Below are 16,618 nucleotides of genomic sequence, written 5' to 3' on the forward strand. Positions count from 1 at the left end.
ATCGTTTTTCGTAATTTTTGGATATGTTACTATTTCCGCCGTGACAATTACGTAGGTACCATTTGTTTTACTTAAAATCCAATATTTTATTCATTATTATGATATAGACGCGCAGTCTAACTCTCAGAAAGAAGAGATGAATAAAATTTAAAAAAAATACAAAACAAAAAAAACAAACAATGGTTATTTATTTACTTACTTATTTATTTCGTCGTTAACTCGCAACTATTTATTGCTGTTTTAGATGTGTAGTTGTTATGGTTGGGAAGTGGGATAACTCCATCATAAATTTAAATCTAAATAGAGTTATCGTCCTTGGAAGAAGTTTTTATCTATTTTTTTTCTACTTAGGTAATACATATTTTTAAACCTCAAAACTTTAGTAGGGAAAAGAGCTTTGTATAACATAAGTTTTTGTGCGGAAAAAATCAATAAAAAAATAATAATGTGATTGTTAGTGGAAATATAATTAAATAAACGAAAGTAAAAAATAATGAATTATTTCCCCTGTTGCTAGGATTCCTACCCTAACATAACAAGCAACTCTTATTGCTTTCATGGGATTTTAGTTTCGTGCAAATTGCTTTTAATCATGGACGAAGAGGTTAGTAATTTTCTTAACTCGACAGAAAAAAAAAAAAAAAAAAAAGAAATGGGTTTAATCCGTTGATCTGTTTAATATGCTTGATTTTTTTTTTCAACATAAAGAAAAAAAACTTAGAATATTTTAATTTAATATAATTCCTACTGACTTGCCTCCCCAAGAAGGCAGAGTTAGACACAAGTTCGGTTTTTAATGTGGGGAAAATCCAGCTCCCCAAAAAGGGCCACTCTGGATAGGAACAAAAATAAAAATTGTCTCAGTCATGAAGGATTTCTCCTCTATTGACAGAGGACAGAAAAGGTGAAATGTAGTATTAGAACAGATACTATACTTTGCTCCTTTAATTTAATATTATTGTCCCAAACTTTGGCTTCTCTCTTTGAGAAGAGGTTAGTTTACTGCTAATCGCCTGAGATGCCTATAGTAGAGAATGCCAACGGGGCTGCACAGGCATCTTTTGTAGAGTCAGAGTGCTCCTCCTCTTGAGTGCTGACTTTTCAATCTCACTTTCCGATCCTTGTGTCACATATTTTTGCGATGGAAGAGAAATAAATAAATACATTATTGCAAAAAACTAAAAAAAAGTATTTCTGACTTATATTGATATTTCATAATTATTCTTCAGATTAATAACTTTCACAAAACAGTTAAAAACATTTCTACTTTTTTGCTGGTAATATCTTATATTGGCAAATTGTACTTCATGCTACTAAAAGGTTAAAAGTTGCTTATAACTATTTTCATGGAAATCAAATTATTTTATTAATAAATAGGACTTATTTCAAAACAAATAAACTGATTTTTAGTAAATTCCTATCTTAGTCACGTAAATTATTTGGAGTGTTTTGGCACTATTTTTAAACAAATGTCAAACATCTAAGTCTTATTTAAAAACATGTTTTTAGTAATTAAAAAAAAAAAAAAAAAAAAAAATAGATTTGCAGCAGCCAGTTGTTCTTTTCCGAAACTCGTGAAATTGATTGTGGAAAAATGGCGATTATGTTAAAGTTGTATTTTCAGAAACAGAAAAATGGTATTAAGTTATTTCCCTTTTACTCTCCCCTACCGCAGGTTCCGAAAAAAAAAAAAAAAAAAAAAAGGAAAGAAAGCAAACACGAAGTTAGTAGGTTGAAAAGGGAGATAACTAAATGACATTGTCTGTTTATGAAAACGCAACTTTAACATGGACATCATTTTTCTATAAGTAAACTAAAATTTTCTTGCAGGTGAGTCAACTAGTTATCAATTACTGTTTTTAATCTATTTTTGAGGGGTAGGGGGAGTTGTTCCGAATAGACTTTCCTGAATTTAATGGAGATTCCTGAGATTTGATGACAAATTCAGGACATATGCTGACAGTTTGCTGATACAAATTCAAAAGTGGTTACACATGCCAGTTTATATTCTGATTTGTATCTAGATAAAGAATATCACCCAATTTTTTTCTAATATTTAGAAAATATACTTAATTTCAATTTATCATCTTCCATGCACCATTTGGAGTCTTCTGTCCCTCTAAGAAAATACTGGATCGCTAATCCTAACCCTAACCCTAAGTTGCTAATAACAATGTTTGCTTTTTTTTTGTTGTTGCTAACACATAGTTTTAAGTAAGATTCTGATATTTGAAATATTATCAGAACACTCAAAATAATTTACGTAACTAAAAAAAGTGAAATGTATTATCAAAACAGATACTACACTTTGTTCCTTTAATTTAATATTATTGTCCCAGGCTTTGACTTCTCTTTTTGAGAAGAGATTAGTTTACTGCTAATCATCTTGATGCAATTTAACCTGAAATAAATTTATTTGGTTTGGAATAATTTCCCAACATAAACAAGCTTATTTCTATGAAAATAATTGCAATGTCAAAAGTGACCATTAACCTTTTAATGGCATTGACAAGACTTTGTTAATATAACATATTGCCAGAAATGTCATTCAGTTAAAAAAAATAATTCAGTTAAAAAAAATAATTTGGTTAAAAAAATAATTCAGTTAAAAAAAATAATTTGGTTAAAAAAATAATTCAGTCGAAAAAATAATTTAGTTAAAAAAATAATTTAGTTAAAAAAATAATTTAGTTAAAAAAATAATTCAGTTAAAAAATAATTTCGTATAAATATAATTCAGTAGCAGTGTCAGAAATCGTCATTAAAAATTTGCGGTAAACAATGAAATATTTAGACTTATTGTCTTTTGAAGCTTATAACTTCTTGAAAAATGTAATTCAAACCCTAATTTTTATCTAATTAAAGGAGCAAAGACCAAAATTTAAAAAAAAATAACAGGTTTAAAAACAAATCATGCAATATTTGTTTTTTAAAATCGTTTTTCCTTAAAAAAGATTAAAAAAAACAACGAAATTTTACTTCCTTCAATTATAAAAAAATATATATAAATTCCAAAAAATTACTTATCTATAAAAACTAGTATTCGATGAGGAGTTCAATTGTTCATTATTAAGAATTTATCCATATTTATACTTATATTCCATGTCCTTTTCAAATAAAATACTTTTTTAAACAAGGATTAAAAACAAATGCGAACTCACGTTTTTTAACTGTTCAAATAAAGGGAGACAAGTCTGATTTTATTCGCCTTATATTCCGGCGCCTTGAAGGGACATAATTTATGTCTTTTTAATGCATGCTGTAAACCAAATTTTGTATTTCGGTCCTCCGTACTTAAAAACCGAACATATTCACTTATAAGTTTTTATTGTTAAAAAAAAAACAGTTGACTGTATTTTTTGGATCTTTTTTATTCTTTTAATGAAATATATGAGTTTTTGATTGATATATTTTAATACTTCTTTATCGACTGCATTTTTTGTTTTTTTATATCTAAAAAAAGAAAATATTGAATGAAATAGAAAAAATTGTTGTAAGCATCCCATATTTACTTGACATTCTGAGCATAATATAAGCTTCCACTTAAAAAAAATATTCAACGTGTTTAAAAAAATAAAAAAAAGGTTTTACATTGTGGATTTACAGGTAAATTTCCAAAAAACTATTCTTTTTTGTTTTAAATTAGAATATTTTATTTATTGATCTTTTATCTTCAATTTGTGATATATAAAACTTTGGTACATAAATTAATTATTAAAATTTTAATAGACATTTCAAAATGGGGGGGGAGTGAATAAAAAAAAACGTTTGTCCAAAATATTATATTTGATTTATTGGAAAGAGCATAAAATTTCACATTGACCCTGAAAATATCGTAAAAATTGAACCAATAGAAAAATTTTTAAGTTTAAAAATTGAAAAATATTTAACTCGTAAAATTCAATTGATTTCATTATGTAAAAAAATGGCTGCATGAAAGTGCGCCGGTACTTTGTAATCTCTGTTTTTAAAAAAAAAAAATAATAATATTTCTATTATTTTTTTAAACAACTTTAATAGTTTATTTTAGAAGTATATTCCATAAAGAAAATAAACAATCCACTTTAAAAAGAGAAATTACGGGGTTTTTTTTTTAATATTTTATTCGCAGTTTTGTGTGAATGGTGTCAAAAATTCCCTCAAAATTATGATACACCTAATAATTCAGTTAAAAAAATAATTTGGTTAAAAAAAATAATCTGATGGAAAAATAATTCAGTTAAAAAAATAATTTCGTTAAAAATAATTTGGTTAAAAAAATAATTCAGTTAAAAAATAATTCAATTAAAAAAATAATTTGATTAAAAAACATAATTTGATTAAAAAAAACAATTCATTTAAAAAATAATTCAATTGAAAAAAATAATTTGGTTGAAAAATAATTCAGTTAAAAAATAATTTTGTTAAAAATAATTTGGTTAAAAAAATAATTCAGTTAAAATATAATTCAATTAAAAAAATAATCTGGTTAAAAAACAATTTGATTAAAAAAATAATTAAGTTAAAAAAAAATTTGGTTAAAAAAAGAAAAACTAAACAAACTGAAAGGGCAAACACTTCCAGATGACGTCATATGGATCAAGTTAATAATAATACACTGTAACCGAATTTAATGTATTTTAATGTTTTTATCCCTGGTGGCCGTATTATTTTCTGTTTTTTTTGGAGGGGGAGAATTATTTTTACTCTTTAAAAATGCTATTAAACAAACAAAAATATTTTAAGCAAATTCTTACGTACTTGAAAATACTGTAGTACTTTTAACGTATGCACGTACATGTGTCACACTTTCCAGATTATAAATGATTTGATTGGGAGATTCTATTTATTAAGGAGGATAGAAGGTGATAACACACTACGAATATTAAATTAGTATCTCCAGATCACCAAAGCGCAATATAAAAAAATAAATTAAAAACGATGATGTCGCTTCTGGGCCATACGTGAAACTAAAATGTACCTTCTTATTCTTTTGGCTAAGATCCAAGGGTAGTTTCTGTTCTGTCTAAAGATGGTATAATGATATCGTGGAGTTTCCTTTTGCACCGGGGGTCTATACAATGGCAATATCACAGACTGCTATAAGGATACTGGAGATAAACCGCAATAACCTGATATATTCTGACACTACATTAACCAGATTACTTAGATAAATACTTTTACAGTTTTAACAAAAAGGCTACAATAATATTGCAGTCTCCATTCACATTGTCCAGCAGCAATATATTACACATGAAAGATGCCGCTGTGGAATTTCTACAGGTCCTGTTAGTCAAGATAAATATATTTTCGGCTGGGAATCTAGACTTAAGCTGTATTTAGTTTTATTTCTTAAATCCTTCTATGACTGAGGTACTGTGTAGATTTGCCTCTCCCAGAGTACTCTTTTGAGGGGAAAATCCAACCTTCAGTCAAACTTTGTCCTCGTGGGGATACAAGTAAATAGGGACAAATACATTGGTTCACTTGTAACATAGTGACTCTTGGAATATGTTACCTGTTTCGTTTAGTTTTAATTGGATTTCGAAATAAAATTCTAACATTTTAAAGCCTTGAAAACTAAATTTTAATTTAATGATTTAATTACTGGTGGCCATATTATTTTCTGATGTTTTTTTCCTTGGAACCAAAATGTTTTTACTATTTCAAAATGTTATTAAACAAACAAATAAAATTATTTTAAGTAAAGAACAGGCACTAACAGAATTTAACATATGTTTTTAATGGAAATTGTTCCAGACAAGGCATGAAGCCACTTGATGTAAGATACTAATAAGAATGAAAAGATATTATAGCAAAGACAGGAGATGCCTACTGACATTAGTCTTGAGAAGACTAAGGCTATAAGTAGGAGGAAAACACAGAAGAAGAAAGAGTAGGAGTCTATCAAATAGCAGATACGTTTCTGCACCTTATCAAGAACCTTCAAATGGGACAAAGATTCATTGGCCCAAATATGACAACAGTATTCCATAATGGTCTGATAGCAGATTTGTAGAGATACACTGTTAAGTGTTGAGACATGGCAGTAGTAAATCAAATTGGTGAAGAATCAATGCAGTCATGATTTCGAATGTTAAATAATTCTTAGTAACAAAGATGGCGGCGATGAATCAATGCTGTCACAATTCAATCGTTTCAAGACAGAGGTTTTACAGTGAACTGAATTGAATCCAAAATTCGATATTTTTTATAATAAATTTGAACATGTCTGATTGGTTGATTGTCCTAACTGTAAGTTATAAGTAAGATCGTCGGAATCATTGGGGTCATATCCTTATCAGTAATGATGGGGATAATCTACTTGCTGCTTAGGCGGCTTGGAGACTGGGTAGAGTACTTGTCAAGGATCCGTTCTTGACACTCAGCCCGACATGAGTGTGAAAGGTGATAAAGTATATACGAACACAAAATTGCTTTAGTGTATAATGATTAGGGCTATGACAACAGCATATTCTTTTCATTGTTTTGACTCTCGAGTATATATCCGACATAGATACACTTAATCAACCGAGAACCACACCACTCTATATAAAAGCATATAAGATATCAACGGATACACACTCGAGAGTCAAAACAATGAAAAGAATATGCTGTTGTCCTAGCCCTAATAATGATATAGATATGTTTCGTTGTATTACATTAAACATGCTATTATTGTTGCTGTATCGTTGCGTGGTTGTATTGAACAAAAATAAAGGATTTCCTTTTTTGTGTGTTTAAATTCACTTGACAGCCTGATGGTAAAGAAAGCAATCCAAAGAAATATGAATTATCCCTTGACGAGACGAGCTTTGAAAGGACGGACAATGAAATCCAACAGGTAAGAATAAATGAATCAGTTAAAAATGAAATGTTTGAAACTTTCCATACTTTTTTTTTTACTTTTACATTCATAAACCAATCAAAGAAAGCGACAATTAAACTGTGATATTGGTTGATTTTAGTTATTGAAAATATATGAAAAATATAAACATGTTTTATTTCTGACTTCAAAATATTGGCGTTTACATCAAATCTGTTGTCAAGGTCGCCAGAAAAATGTTTGCTTCATTCTATCGCTCCAGAAGGTATCTCACTCCTAACACAATTTTCTACATCCTAAAATGGGGTACTATTGCCACATCAATACGAAATTTCTTTTCTTCTTTGCTTTTGTTGATTTTTCCAAATTCTTTTCTTTTAAAGTTCTATAAGATAATAAATCTGTGAAAAACTTTTGTCATCCATATCGTTGCGGCATAGACATGATATCGTAAGAAAAAGTGATCCCTCGGATAAATAATATCGAAAAATTAGAAAAAGTCGTTAATTATTTCATGTAGAAATGTTTTATTTGAAGGGGGTCATGTAAAAATATTTGCTATGACGGTGAATCTTAAACACACATGAAGAAATGCGAGTTTCTAACTTTCTTTTTAAATAAATAAATTTGCAATGTGATAACATCGTTAACGTCTTAGTCCAATGAATAATTTATGGTCTTACGCTTTGTGAGTTCGCATCATTATTTTTTACTTATAAAATTTTGCTTTTGGTTTTGCTTCTGGTTGATGGCACCCAAGTCCCTTCTCTTTTTTTTTTACCACCGAGCAACGCCGCCCCTCGTTCCAGCTAGTACAAAACCGATAAATGTTTATAATGTTTTTATCATAAGTACGATATCGTAGTACTTAGCATTTTTTCCCCGGTCTTTTAGTATGCGTTTCAGTATGTGTAAAATAACAAATGTCAATTTCATATTGTTCATGTTCTTTGGACGTTGATGTTGTTGAAAGGAATACGAGATTTCTTCTTTGGTATTTGTTGACTTTCCCGAATTCCTTTGGTATTTGTTGACTTTCCCGAATTCTTTTGGTATTTGTTGACTTTCCCGAATTCTTTTCTTTTAAAATTCCATGATTGTTGGAGTGGCGAGCTAGGAGAAATAAGAATAAAATCTGGTCGAATGTGTTGAACCGAAATTCAGTGCAACAAACTACGCTTTGTCCCTTATCACCCTTTTCTCGCTAACTGCTGCGTTTTGTTTTTGCTATCTTTTATTTATTTATTTATTTATTTTGGTTCTGGTCATTTGAAAGGAAGACAGGGGACCCTTGTATTATCTCCCTTTTCCGGATATGTCCCTCAGATCCTGTTTTTTTAGGGGTTGGGCAGCTCTGATTGTTCTCGCCATTGATTAGTCATTGGAAAAGTAAAAAAAGAAGAAAAAAAAAAGGAACAGAAGAAGAAAGAAAGAAATTAAGTGTTGTCGCTTTAAAAAAAACTTTTTCTATTTATTTTCGTCGAAATTATCATTATCATCATCATCATCGTTATTATTACTATAATTTTGGTTTCGCTACAAAACATTTTTGATTTTTTAACATTCGTTCTTTGACGACGTGAAAAAGAACTGGAATCCCAGAAAAATCTCCATCATTTTTGTAATTATAGGGGCGACCAGACTCATAGAAAAAGAATGTCAAAAACTACCTGCCAAATATACCCGGTGAACCAAGTGCAAGAGAGATACAAACAATCGCACTTAAAGAGACGGTTAGATTCTTAAAAGGTCTCTCAGGTGGAATGTATGAGATAGTGGGTGAATGTCTGTCTAAAAGCTAAAAATGACAAGAAAATTTTATAAAAACAAATAATAGCGAACCAAGTAAAAATTATATATATTATATGGTTTAGTGACAGTTTTAGTCATTTCGAACTGCTTTAAAGCTTTACAGCTCACTCATTTTTCAACAAAATTTAAAACAATTATTACAGTTTATAGATCACCTTCTCAGTTATATTTTGGAAAGAAATTTTCAATTTTCGTTCAGTAAAACAAAAGTTATGATGAATTTATTGGTGTTCAAAATCGTAAAAATATGTAAGGAGGTGAGCGACGCTTTTAATGACTGGTTTCCATGGCAACCACGTCGCTTCAGTGACTATTGTTGCTACTAATTCACTGTTGTCGCGAAAAGAGAAGTAACACGTGAAACAGAGAGAATGAAAGCATGAAAGGGAGATAATTGAAAGGAGACGGGTGCCGTACATTGTTATTGCATATGTGTTTATGTTTATGGGGCAAAAAATAAAACTGAAATTAAACAAGGAACAAGTGAATTTATTGGAAGCCTGAAAAATCATGGATTACAATAGAAAAAATGTGAGCATGAAAAGTAATATGGCTAAGCTTAAACATGGAAAAGTAAAGGACTAGTTGTTAAAACTGGAAAAGAAAAGGACAAGATATTCTACTAAAAAATATAATAAATTTATAACTTAAAATATTGCAGCATGCCTTGAATTTTTATAAAACTTTCTGAAAAGTTGTAACTAACTGGTTGCTATATAATTTTGTTTGTCTATACTTCACGATAACTCTTGGGTGTGTCCCCAAGGGTTCTTTTAAGGCTAATAAAAAACACTCCATTTTTGGGACTATTTTACCATATTTGTCCAAAATTTTCTGTGTATGTCTATTTAGCAGTTTTGCATGGTGCTGAACTCAAATTTAAATATGTTAAGGCCTTGGGGACTTGTCTTATCTTTTATTTATTTGCGGATATATAATTGTTATTATTATTAATATTGGACAAGTTAGTATTATCATTGTCATAGTTCCACCTGATTTTTTTAATGCATTTGTATATTACACTTTCGCTTACACAGTCATTATTCAATGTGCAGTTATGCTTTATTATGTAATTATATTTTGTAAAAGCAAATACAATACCTTAGCAAATAATAATTAAATATAAAATCCATTGTTAATAGATTTTTGTTTTCTATATCAAAGTAAATATAAATTTAAATGAGTAACCGTGGTAAAATAATAATTAATTCTTTCGTGTGTTTTTGATTTATTTTATAGGTCATCCAGGAACTTAAGGGTGACAACACTTTGGAGAGATTCACAGCAGCATATGAGAAACTGCACAAGTCTTTCAAGAAGTCGCATGAAAATGAAAGGCAGTTGATGCAAAAATGTCTCGAGTTAAACGCGGACATAGTGACGCATGGGACGAAAGTTACCCAACTAATGACCCTTTCGGAAGAAGACAAGAGCACAATTGCATCCCTTAAACAGGTGAAGTTTTCGGTTTATTTCTTAGAATCAAATCCAGTAACAAAAGTATATGTGTTTCTCATATTTTAGTTGGATATAAAAATAAGAACAGAATTATCGAGGAACAAACGGACATAAAAAATCGTTTTATTTTAATGGGTTTTAAAAATGATATCAAACCAAAATGGAGGGAATATTTGACAATACATTAATTGGATTTTTACCGGAAGCTCTCTATGACTCTCCATTTTGTGTGTAATAGAATTATGTCGATTAATTTTTTTTTTTATACTTTAAATTTTTAAGAGTTTCGGAAAAAAAATCTTCTTCTTTAAGTATGCTGAAAGGAAAAAGTCACAAGGTCTCAAATCTGGTGATCTTGGTGATCTAGCTCAATATTTCTCCTTATCAAATGCAGAGGAAACATTTTCGCGATCATTGATAGAAGAAATGAACATGATACAGAAATTGTTTTAATAATTTATGAAAAAAAAAAAAAATTAAATTATATAACCTATCTCATCGATTGAAACCTACTCTGCCTCTCTACTGCAACTACTGCGAAACCAAATATGGGAAACCTTTATGCTCCATCATGTAGGTATTATTTTAGCAATGTTTAAGTACAATAGCTCAATTTCAAATCTCTTTTTAATGAGATTAAACACCTTAGCTTGCATCATTTTTAAAAAATGAAAAACTCACAAGACTGTAAATCTGAGGACATTGGTGGTCACCATCTTCATCCTTTCTTAAAGAGATCAAACACCTAAGTACCATTTCACTCAATACACCACGACCATTGATAGAAGAAATGAGCATGATAAATTGCTATGAATTGCTGATGAATTGCTGATGAATTGCTGATGAATTGCTGATGAAGAAAGAAAATATAGATTGAGACATTCATTCTCTACTGCATCATTTCTTCAAATGTGGAAAATCTTTATGCCACACCATGCTTTTTTTTTTTTTTTTTTTTACTCATCTTCATCCCTTACAAAGCATATCGCCACTTGGACATAAGGGACTACTATTTGGGGCCATGTCTAGGAAAGATTAACAAGATATTTGTTTATGTTACATTTAAACTTCTGCATATCAGTACAGCCAGGAAAGCAGGCAGCAGGAAGAGAATTCCAAAGTCTAGCTGTTCGAGGGAAGAAACTATTAGAATAGAAAGCTTTCTGGCATTTAGGGACATCAACCATGAAGGGGTGAGATCTTATTGCTAAGCAGGTTTGTCGGGGGTATGTACGTCGAGGGGGTACAAGTGAAACAAGTTCATCAGACGCATTCCATTAAAATATTTGTAAAACAGGCACAGAAATGCAACATTGTGGCGATGGGACAGGGGCTGAAGCTTAGTTGATAAAGTGGGACCGATTAGATTGACAACTCTTTTTTGGACCCTATCTAAGAGGGAGAGACTAGTGGTAGATGCACCAGCCCAGATATGGCAACAATACTCCTTGCATGGGTGAATGGTGGCCTTGTAAAGGTACAGGATACTCTCAAGTGTGAGTAGTCTTCTAGCTCGATAGAGGGAACTCACCTTCTTTGCAGCAGCCTTTGCAATGTCCTCTATTTATTTGTTCCAGTTCATATTGCCCACAATTCTAAAAAAAAAAAATGAAAAATAGTTCATCTCCATTTCCTCTTTAGTATAATTATGTCGATTTTCTTACTAGGGCTACACGGTATTGCTCAGAGCCATCTAAAATTAAATAGAAATTAAATAATGTGTGTAACATCTTTATATTAAAATTTTTGTTTCTCCCTCTCTCTTCAGTTGTGTCTGAATCTTTTCCTGTTTCTCTCTCCTCCTTTTACCGTCATTCTCCTTAACCCTTTCTTTATCCTTTGTCCAACTCATTCATCTCTCTTGTTTTAAGATGCTGAAAGCAATGTAATTCAGATACTGGGGCTATCTCTTTCAAAATGTAGTATTGTAATCTCATATTTATTGCTCTTGGACAACACCAAATAGAACGAAACACCATGATATTTTTTATTCTGGGTAATTCTGTTCCCTCTATCCACTTTCACAATAATATAAAAGAGAAATTATGTTGATAATGAAAATAGTCTAAAGAGATAAAATATTACATCGTAATTTTCATTTATTTATTCCGAACAACTCCAAGTCGACCAAAATATTTTGTTACCCCTAATCACTTACCAAATATAATAAAGTAATATTAATAAAGACAATTTTGTTTCTCCCTGACAATACTGGGCACAAAAAAAAAAACAAATATTATTAGGCACTGTTAGTAAGAAGGGTCAATAACACTAGCAAAAAGTATGGTTCATATCAACTTCATATTCTCAAGTGTTGAAGGGTGATGTAGAAAAATCTTTTGTTTTTAGGTATTAACAAATGAAAAAAATCACAACGGTTTAAATTTGATGATCTTGGCGACCACGACCTGTTAAATATCCAGGCCGTGTCTACTGAGAAATCATTTTGACAAAGACATACACCTAGCGACAATATGCAAGAAACAAAAGCCTTATTAGAACTTGATATATTTTTACAATAACGTTTGGTTTCATTAACATACTATTTTTGACCATCCCGCCAATCATTCTATTTGTCTTGAGTCGTAATATAAAAAGAAAATGGTTTAAGTTTATAAATAAAAATATCAGAAAGAAAATGTAATTACAACGATGTTAATTTCCATTTTTAGCAATATTATTGAATAATGTTTGTGCCATATTATTTAATTAATTAGATGAGTAATTTTTATTATTTATTTATTGTTAACAACAACTAAAAGATGAAAATAATAGTCCGCAATAAATAAATGAATAAATAATATTTATGCCGTTAATTGATTGAAATTTCATCTTTAAATATTGGACTTAACAGGAAGTTGAAAAAGCCTGGAAACTTTTGGATCAAAACCAACAAAAAGAGCAAGATTACAAACGAACTGTTGAATCTTTGGAGACTGATATTGGAAATCTAAGGCGTTTAGTCCAGGAAGGAGAATGTTTAAGCTTGGCACAAGAAGACCAAAGGTAAAAAAAAAAAAAAAATATGTTTGTTGCATTAACGTTAAGGTTAGAATGATGTCGTGTATAAAAATAATAAATCGGTTCACTTTTTCTGGATTAATATGACGTTTAAAGTGTTTTTCACTTTATCTAGAAATATATATATATATATTTTTAATTGGTTTTCTTTTGATCTTGATGGCTTGACTTAAACGATTTTAAAAATTAACTTTTTCTAGTTTCTAAATGTTTTTTTTTCTGTTTTTGTTCATGAAAATCGGGATTCTGCCATAAAACAGTTTCACAATAACAAAAAACAAAAACAAAATAAAAACAGCAATACAAAAATGATGATCACAATTTGATTTTTTTTTCTTCATAAAAAATTATATTTTGATCAAGTAGATGGAATGACACTTTAAACAGCTCATTTCATAATTTGTTTCTAAATTTTGTAGATGATGATTGATAATTCGTGTTATTTGTTCTCATCTTGAGTTTTATTGAGACAAGGTTTCGGTCGATGTAACCTTCTACCTTCAGGTATCTTATCTATAACTCGGAAATCTTTCTATCAAACTCAGAAATCTTTCTGCTGAACTCGGGAACCTACACGGAATTTCAAATTGAATCCATGGGGGTAACATGTTCTCGTTTCGTCAGCCATGACTGAGTAGAAGTTCTAAGTAATTCGAAATTATATTTTTAGTGTCGCCAGGACTGAGAATTGAACCTTGTGTGAATAACACTCAAGAAAAGAACAATAGTTTGAATAACTCAAATATTGTTTGAATTCATGATGCCAGAGTTTTACAAGGTCATGTCATGGGGCATCATTACCATACATTTTTTTCATTTCATCAAAAGTCTCCTGTGGTGTAGGTCCTTTCAAATACAAAAAAGCGGATCACTGTGTGATACTCAATAGGCTCCATTTTACACCTGATTCAGTTCAAACACGTGTAAATCAGAAACCACAATTAGTACAATGCTGTAATTTACCACATAATCCATAGAGATATAAATCATTGCACATGCAAAATTTTAGCTAGATTAAACAAGTGAAAGTGGTTCAAAGACATGACTTATTGAACACCTCTTTTGAAATAACAAATGTATGTACTATGTGCTTTTTCTTCTAATATATCTCATTTCCGAATGACGGCGGTTTCTTTTGTAATTTAATTCCAGAAGCCATTGTATATGAGATTTTGATTCTTTTTTTGTTGTTTTCTTTAGCTCAGCCAATGTTCAAAGCGTTAAGGATGCAATAACGACTGAACATGATGAGGTTACCATGGACATTTCTTCTTTGCTTGCGGAACAGTCCAACTTGACAGAAACCAAACAGGAATTGGAAGCAAAATTGGAAGAAGCCCAAAATAAAATTTTAGAGGTAAGTAAGCATTATAGAACAAGAACATTACAATGAAAACACCTTATTAGTTTTAAAAGAATTTAATTTTGCATTTGAGTACGCCAATAGTGAATCCAACAACTCAAACAACAAACAAATAACAATCAAATAACAATCAAATAACAAATAAATAACAAACAAACAACAAACAAATAACAAACAAATAAAAATCAAACAACAAACAAACAACAAACAAATAACAATCAAATAACAATCAAGTAACAATCAAACAACAAACAAATAACAATAAAAAAACAATCAAATAACAATCAAACAACAAACAAACAACAAACAAATAACAATCAAATAACAATCAAACAACAAACAAACAACAAACAAACAACAAACAAATAACAATCAAATAACAATCAAACAACAAACAAACAACAAACAAACAACAAACAAATAACAAACAAATAACAATCAAACAACAAACAAACAACAAACAAATAACAATCAAATAACAATCAAGTAAGAATCAAACAACAAACAAATAACAATCAAATAACAATCAAATACCAATCAAATAACAAACAAATAACAATCAAATAACAATCAAATACCAAACAAACAACAAACAAATAACAATCAAATAACAATCAAACAACAATCAAACAACAAACAAACAACAAACAAATAACAATCAAATAACAATCAAATACCAAACAAACAACAAACAAACAACAAACAAATAACAAACAAATAACAATCAAACAACAAACAAACAACAAACAAATAACAATCAAATAACAATCAAGTAACAATCAAACAACAAACAAATAACAATCAAATAACAATCAAATACCAATCAAATAACAAACAAAAAACAATCAAATAACAATCAAATACCAAACAAACAACAAACAAATAACAATCAAATAACAATCAAACAACAATCAAACAACAAACAAATAACAAACAAATAACAATCAAATAACAATTAAACAACAAACAAACAACAAACAAACAACAAACAAATAACAATAAAATAACAATCAAATAACAATCAAATAACAATCAAACAACAAACAAACAACAAACAAATAACAATCAAATAACAATCAAATGACAATCAAACAACAAACAAACAACAAACAAATAACAATCAAATAACAATCAAATAACAATCAAACAACAAACAAACAACAAACAATAACAATCAAATAACAATAAAATAACAATCAAATAACAATCAAATAACAATCAAACAACAAACAAACAACAAACAAATAACAATAAAATAACAATCAAATAACAATCAAACAACAAACAAACAACAAACAAATAACAATCAAATAACAATCAAATAACAATCAAACAACAAACAAACAACAAACAAATAACAATCAAATAACAATCAAACAACAAACAAATAACAATCAAATAACAAACAAATAACAATTATGTTTCTTGAAATTTTGAGATGAGGATTGATCTTTGTATTATTTTTTTTTTATTCACAGTATTGTTCTCATCTTGAGTATTATTGTCGCACTTCAGTCAATGTAATCCACGACTTTCTTCACGTGTATCTTGTCAAACTCGGGAATCTTTCTGTCAAACTCCAGAATCTGCACGGATTTTCAATTGGAAACCTTTATTTAATTCACGAGGGTAGCATGTTCTCATTCTGTCAACCATGACCGGGTAGAAGTCTTAAGTAATTTGTAATTGTATTCTTAGTATCGCCCGCACTGAGGATTAAACCATCACCCACCAGAAAGGTGTCACTTAATACTTAGTACTTTATCTGTCATGGATTCTTGTTTGTTGATGAAATAAAAAGTTTTGTTCGAAATTCTATGTAGATTCTTGAGGGTGATAAAAGCATTCCTGAATTCCACAAGATTTACCTGAAAAAATTTGAGATTGCATCAATCAAAACATTTTGCTCTCCTTTAACAATTACAAGAAGTCTCTCCAACCACCGATATCCATGACAAATAACACCCTACCTGAGAATTCTTCTTTCAAACTCTTCGGCTTAACATTCACAGGAAACATGAACTGGAACAAATAAATTGAGCCTATTTACTGTGCCTCCCCACGGGACAGAGTTAGACACCAGGGTCGTTTTTTAACGTGGAGAAAAGGTACAAAAATAAAAATTGTCTCAGTCGTGAAGGATTTCTCCTCCACCGAAA

At 29.7% G+C, this 16,618-nt stretch overlaps 1 protein-coding gene across 1 annotated transcript in view; it reads left to right on the forward strand.

The window, feature by feature from the left end:
- The first annotated feature begins 465 nt into the window (after positions 1 to 465).
- Positions 466 to 16,618, forward strand: part of LOC145245770 (cilia- and flagella-associated protein 58-like) — a 69,026-nt gene continuing 52,873 nt past the window's right edge. Inside the window, exons 1-5 of the mRNA XM_080107378.1 lie at positions 466 to 604; positions 6,737 to 6,823; positions 9,857 to 10,072; positions 12,930 to 13,081; positions 14,297 to 14,453. Coding sequence (XP_079963504.1) covers positions 593 to 604; positions 6,737 to 6,823; positions 9,857 to 10,072; positions 12,930 to 13,081; positions 14,297 to 14,453 — 624 coding nt within the window. The 5' untranslated portion in view covers positions 466 to 592. The remainder of the gene's footprint in view (positions 605 to 6,736; positions 6,824 to 9,856; positions 10,073 to 12,929; positions 13,082 to 14,296; positions 14,454 to 16,618) is intronic.

Source organism: Euprymna scolopes, chromosome 23 (genome assembly GCF_053919585.1).
Source record: "Euprymna scolopes isolate OS-2025 chromosome 23, ASM5391958v1, whole genome shotgun sequence".
Taxonomy (NCBI): Eukaryota; Metazoa; Mollusca; class Cephalopoda; order Sepiida; family Sepiolidae; genus Euprymna; species Euprymna scolopes.